At 41.2% G+C, this 6,726-nt stretch overlaps 1 protein-coding gene across 1 annotated transcript in view; it reads left to right on the top strand.

Annotated features, from left to right (window-relative positions):
- Nucleotides 1–4,339, top strand: part of LOC103149401 (hepatocyte growth factor receptor) — a gene marked incomplete at its 5' end in the record, with an annotated part of 14,676 nt that extends 10,337 nt beyond the window's left edge. The window contains one exon of the mRNA XM_007568538.2: nucleotides 1,520–4,339. Within this exon, the coding sequence (XP_007568600.1) occupies nucleotides 1,520–1,799 (280 nt within the window). The remainder of the gene's footprint in view (nucleotides 1–1,519) is intronic.
- Between the last annotated feature and the right edge of the window lie 2,387 nt (nucleotides 4,340–6,726).

Raw genomic sequence — 6,726 nt, 5'->3', positions numbered from 1 at the left:
TGTGTGTATGAGTGAAACTGGGTAGAAGATGGGAGTGTTCATGTGGGAGTAAAGCAGAGGCCCAAAAGTGCACATCAGGGGATGATGTATGTCTGCAGACATTCCTGCAATTTTTCCCTGCTGATGGTTCTCAGAGGGCCTCAGGTAGCAGCAGGAACCAGCTTGTAACTTGAACAAATGTGTTAATGAGGTTCTTAGTTTTGTTTTGTTACACTATATTCTGGCTGATCAAAGGAGAAATATGAACAGATTTTAATTTATGGCAGACTGAGGAGTTTTGCTGTGGAATGAAGTAACTGAGCTCCGGTCTATCTGCTCATGTAAGTGCAGTGGTGGGTGCCGCTAATTAAAAAGCTAGCTGTGCTAACCCTAAAGAACTAATCACAAACATTAGTTCCACTAACTGTAATGGTGTGTTCACACCCAATGCGTTTTGAGCGTCAGGCACGTCTGGTTTACATTCAAAGTCTACATGGAGGCACATCGAGGGCCCATCACGGCGCTTTTCACACATCTAGTGAGGCGCGATTTGAACCTTTTGATGTGTTTGATGCGTCGAGAGCATCCAACGCATCCGACACGCCCGACAAGTAGGCCGGCAACAGAAAATGGCTAGAGCGATTCTGACGTGCCTTCAGATAGACTTTGAATGTAAACCAGACGCGCTTGACGCATGAAACGCTAGGTGTAGAACAAAATGTCAAGCGTCTGCATTCAAAGTGCACACCTGTCGAATTTGAACGTCTGACACATTTTTGACGCGCGTAATGCGTTTGGTTGTGAATGCACCATAAAGCACAATGGTAATGGTATTTAAGGGAAGCTAATGCTAAAGCAGGTTTCAGTCACGTGATTTTAACAATGTGCAAACATGGTGTAATGTCAGATGAAAGGCAGAAAGTGAAATTTCAATGAAGGCAAACGTTGCACAGACTCCATATTGTACAGCTGTAGATACAGTTTCCTGCAACTTTTAACTCTCATTCTACTAATTTTAGAAGCTTATGGAAACAGGAACAAAACAGTTTTTCTACCTGTCAAACATCCAGGCGGAGCCTGAACTCACAGTGCAGAGGATGAGACACATCTATTAAGATGGATGTGGATAACCTCTGCACCTGTCTGAAGTACAAGGATTCTGGGCTTATCTGGATCTCACCTATCAACTCACTGAAGTATTTTAACTATTCGGTTCAGACAGTTAAAATAACAAACTGGGGCACCAAGCAGAAAGATAAAACTGATTCAATAATGGCTCAATAAAGTAGAGTCAACAAGGTTTTGTTGATGAAAAAGGGAGAGTTTCCTGAGAGTTACAAAAGTTCCAATGAGACAAAGACTAACAATTAAGAACAAGGAGATCCAAATATCCAAACATGTAGTTGAGGTTTTGATGGCAGCAACTGCATATTTAAGAAGGGTTGAGCAAAAAACCACAAATTATTTCCTCATGACATATGATATTGCATTAGTGAAATAGAAATAAATACTGAACATTGTCTCTCGTCTCCTCCCTCAGCTACACGGTGATGATCGAGTGCTGGCATCCCAAGCCTGAGCGTCGACCTTCCTTCTCTGAGCTGGTGTCCCGCATCGCCGCCATCTTCTCCAGCTTCAGCGGGGAGCACTACGTCCTCCTCAACACGACATACGTCAACATCGAGAAGATGAGCCCGTACCCCTCCCTCCTCACCTCCACGTCATCTTCCTTGGACTCCTCCTCCGAGCCCTGCACCTCCTCGTCCCTGCCCTCCCATTCCCCGCTCCTCTGCCGCATGGAGCGTGAATGTTGCACCTGAAACAGGAAGGGAGGAAGTGGGGCCTATCAACAACTGAGAGACAGACTCAGAGAGCAGGGAGCTACTGTGTATAACTTGCCAAACACTGGATGCTGCATGCCAAGGACACCAGGGACTTCTTCAGAGCTCAGACTGATCGGAATCCTTTCGGAAACCTCAACGTGACGCAGTGCGAACCTGCTGGGCTCCTACCACAAACTCTCAACGAGCACAGTCCCAGACTTTTACAGGACAGAGGAACCCTGTCTCAAGGAGTTCCAGCTGACTAAAGCTGTCCTGGCGAAGAAGCACATCTCAGTGTCCACTACACCAACGTCTCCTGTCCTCCATTGCTTTGTTTCAGCAAAACAATCTTCTTCTTTTTTGCCGCCGCACTCTGTAATGTGAATATGCAGGAAATGGACATGTATTTGTGTTGTTTAAGCCTCTCTTTCCTCCATGAACACAATGCGAGACACTGCATCCTGCTGGGATGAACCATGGAGGAGGAACAAGCAGGCTGTGTAAAGACCCTGCTGTGTGCATTTCACTGGATGCTTTATTTGTATATTTACCCTTGGTCAAAGAGCTTTCACATGCCTGGAAGTTAGGGGGGCGCAAAAAACCAAAAGGTTGCCTGTGTGAAACACCCAGATGGTTCCTGGGTTAGTTAATCATATATCAGAGAAACAACTACAGTTGTCACACTTGAACGAACGTGGATGCCCTCTAAGAAAGAAGGAAGACAAAGACATAAGTTACCATTTAAAACACTAGATGGTGTATTTGAATGACCTCTTGACAGTCTGCAGGTGGTTAATACTTCAAACGTGTGTTCTTCAAAACATTCTTGATTGTTTTCTTCAAGGAAGGAATGACTGTCCTCAGGATGTATTGTTTTTAATTAGGTGAGCCTTGCAAAAGTACACAGCCTACTGGATTCTTTCACCTTTTGTCACATTACAACTCCACTGGACTGTCCCACTATGCTCTGCCTGTATGTTCAGTCGCTGTTGGAAGGTGAACCTTGACCTGAATCACCTGATTGTACTGTATTTAGATCCACTGATTGATTCCCATCAAATATGACCAGTTTCCTTCTTTTTCCTGAAGGAAAAACATCCCTATAGCATGACACTGCCATGACCATGTTTCACCAGAGGGTGGTGTGTTCAGGGTGACATGTAGTGTTAGTGTCCTGTGTCATCTAGAAAGCTCAATTTTGGTCTCATCTGACCATATGTTTGCTACCTTCCCTTCAAGAGGGAAACAATCATTTTGTTTGTGCTACTTTAAAGACACATCTAATTTACAAAGTCACAAAATTGACTTTCAAATGCAACAAGTGGGCTGAATAGAAATATATGTCAGATTTTATTTGGGCAACATTTGAGGTAACTTTTTTTAGGTTGATTTTTTTTTTTTTTAAACGTTATAACTGTCACTATGTTCTGACAGTAGAATATGAGATGGGTAATCTGTTAAAAAAATCAAGCTCCTCCATTTCCTCCTTGTGGTCCAACCGCCATTTGCAGAAATACAGCACTCCCAGTCAGAAACAACCAATCAGAACCAGGAGGAGGGTCTTTAGCAGTATCAGTCACACTAAACATTGTTCAAGCTCACGATTGCCGGTGTGCTGCTGCGGCAGTGCTAATGGTGGAGAAAGAATATAACTCGAGGAATTTACTCCTAATTCCTCGAGTTCTCAGCTGGCTCCACTGTGGGGGAGGAGCTCTGGAGGTAGGGGGAGGAGCCAGCAAGGTGTGCTTGTTCAAATTTTCCCCGGTTTTCTCAGAACTCCCTTCTGTAGCTTTAAAAAGCATGTATTACTTTCATTCAGCTTCATGAACGTATACTACCTTGTGCTGGTCTTCAACATAAAATTCCTGTTAACTACACCAATCTTTCCAATTGTAATGAGACAAAATGTAGGAAAAGTCCAGAGGGTGTGAATACTTTTCAGAGGGTATTGCTGTAGTTTCACTAAGCTGATCACAAATGGGCATAAGCTTGTAAACCACTCTAATGATCAATGTTATGTTAACGATTGCTTCATGTAGCAGTTTCTTGGGTCTGGCTGCCAGTGTGTTCTGCCATGAACATGGACAGGTATGAATGTTTGCTCTGATGAGAAAAAAATTGCTGTACTATATTTTTGTATATGACTGATGAGCCTCTTTAATGAAATACGTTCCAATGGAAAGACCATTATAAACCAGTTGAACAACCTTTTTTTTTTTCAATTTTGACAAATCACTGCCATTTTGTAGATAAAGACAATAAAGCAATACGGAGCGTGGATGGTTGTTTGGCCTCTGGCTGTTCTTACCAGATCATGGTAAAAGAACAGAACGATGGAGGAGAAAAAGGACAAGACCTTCTCCCCGTTACAGAAGGACTGCTGTCTCCTCCATCACGGTCTCTACCGTGTTTAACACTGATTGTTGTACAGTATGTGTGCATATCATTTTGTTCTGTCTCTAAGAAGTATTGAAGGTACATGTTCCTACATGATGTATAATAAACCTTGTAAGGATAATAAAGCTATGATTTAAATGTTTTTCTTTTTTTGACTAGCATCGATTTCTGTTTCAAATGAACAAATTCCAATCTTAACTTAACCTTTTCTCTCTAAACCCAAAGGCAACATCAGAACGTTTCACTCCTCCCTCCCTCTAACAGTCCAGCGTTGACCTTCCCTGACCCTGCTCATACTTCCTGGTCTTGATTGAGCCATGATTGCGCATTCACAGTGAAGGCCAAGAGTTAAGCCTGTATAGAGGTTGGATTATTTAATAAATGCAAACTCGTGACAGACAGAGCTCCATATCCCCCTCCTTAGGTCATGGCAGATAATGGCCTATTGATATGGACTGCAATTAATTAGAGATCCAACCTTCATTGGATTCCAGTAACCATGAGATGTTTTTTGTTACAGTCTTCAAGGTCAGGGTCATTTTCAACTGTAAGAAGTGTCAGCATGTCATTAGTAGAAGCTTAAAGAAGAATGATCTAGCTAACATATCCATGCATCAACAATCTTATATTTTGTTGAGTCACATCTACAAAAATCTGTGTTTCTCACTGGATTTTATTTCATAAATGAATACAAAGTAGGTTTATCCAGTATGTTATTTATTTGTGTTGATTTTATTTTTATCTTATTCTTTATCTTATTCTTTACAGTAGCACATTTATTTTTATGTCCCTCTGATTACATCATTTCCTCTCACAGTCCAGAAACATTCTCTGTGAAGCTAATTAGTTAATAATTACCCAGTTGTCCCTAGATTTGAGTGTGTCGTGGTTGTTTGTCCTGTGATGAACTAGTGACCTGTACAAAGTGTCCCCTGGCACTCGCTGGAGATGGACGCCAGCCTAAAATGAAAATAATATTGATGATTATCAAATATTTGATAATCATCAAATATACTTTATTTGATGATTAAATAAAGTATGTGTGTTATTTGTGCACACATCCGCTAATATACTTTAGCGGATGTGTGCACAAACCTGTATCAAGGAATGAGGCTGTGTTAAAATGTAAAAAAATAACTATATGAATTATAACCCTGAGATGGGCATGGTGACCCCGCGTCTCGCCCGTTGACTGCTGGGTGAGACAGACACTAGCACTAGGGCAAAAGTGAAATGGGTATTTATGTTCTTTTTGTTTTGACCTTGGATTTCTCCCGTAGTTTTCCTCTTTCTTATTCTAGAATCAAAAACACTGACCTTAATTGAGGCAAGTGCCTGGATCGCTCTTTGCCAGCCTGAAAGAATCTTGGACTGATGTTGGTTAGTCCGACTCTTCAGATCAAGGCATGAAGTTTTGCTTTTTGAGATCTTTTTTGTTCACTTTGTTTTGTCAGGCAGGTTCTGTTTAAGTTCTTTCTTGTTTCTACTGCAAGAATTACAATGTTGCTCCAATTCAAAACACCCATATTAAGTAAATGTTTCTTTAGTTGGCATTTACAGAGGTAACTTGATGTGAAATTTAACACAACTTGCAAAATAAATATGAAGCACAGTTCTGTTATGATGTTGTATGCAGATTCAGGCTGGTTTTGGGAGATATTTTTCTCCTAATAAAATAAGCTTATTCATATTCACTCAGGTTATCAACATATGAGATTGAAATGACATGATTTAAAACATTGACTGAGAAAGTTATTTACCTCAGGTATTAGAGAGTAATTCTTTATAAATTTAGTTTGAACTTACACTTACCAGTCACATTATCTAAGACTTTAAAAAAACTTATAAAAACATGTATTGTTTTTAAGAGGGCAGAAGATTAGAAGAGAGGAATGTTGGAGCGAACACAGAGCTCTCCACCAGCGTGCATTATCTTTGTCCCAAGGATTAAACTGTCTCTGCAAAGAACCTCGTTAAGCCCCGGCTAACACACACATGGGGCACGTCTGACTTTGCTTTTCAACCTAATCGTCCAACTCCCTGCAGCCAAACCAGGCTTGTTTCGTCTTTCATCCCTCCATGCTTTCAATCTTTCACTCTGCCCCTTCAGTGCTGCCAGTCCACTCCGACTCAGACACAATGAGAGCTGGATCAGGGGACGTCAGCAGTGGAATCCCATGTTACAAATGTAGCACGGCTAATAAAGATTAAGTGTTTTCTTTATCAACCTCCAATGAAAATAATCTTGTCTATTGTAATCTGTGTATTAACAGAAACCACACCTGCACCCCTTCATACTAATACCCACTAAAGTCAACATGTTGAGGCTTTAATTCTGCCTCCATTCCACTGTTTTCATCTGACTGTGTGTTTGGTGGATTTAAGCGTTTTGTGCCTGTCTCCTGCCGTAAGTGATGCACGCTGGAATTATATGAAGAAAGAAATGTGACCCATGAGAGGAAAACAGTAAAACTGGAAGCTGATTTGATTTTTTTTTTTTTTTTTCCAGGAGTCATCAGGTGAGTCA

The sequence above is a fragment of the Poecilia formosa genome, unplaced genomic scaffold (genome assembly GCF_000485575.1).
Source record: "Poecilia formosa unplaced genomic scaffold, Poecilia_formosa-5.1.2 Scaffold224, whole genome shotgun sequence".
Lineage (NCBI taxonomy): Eukaryota > Metazoa > Chordata > Actinopteri > Cyprinodontiformes > Poeciliidae > Poecilia > Poecilia formosa.
This window is presented reverse-complemented; position numbering and strand designations above follow the sequence as displayed.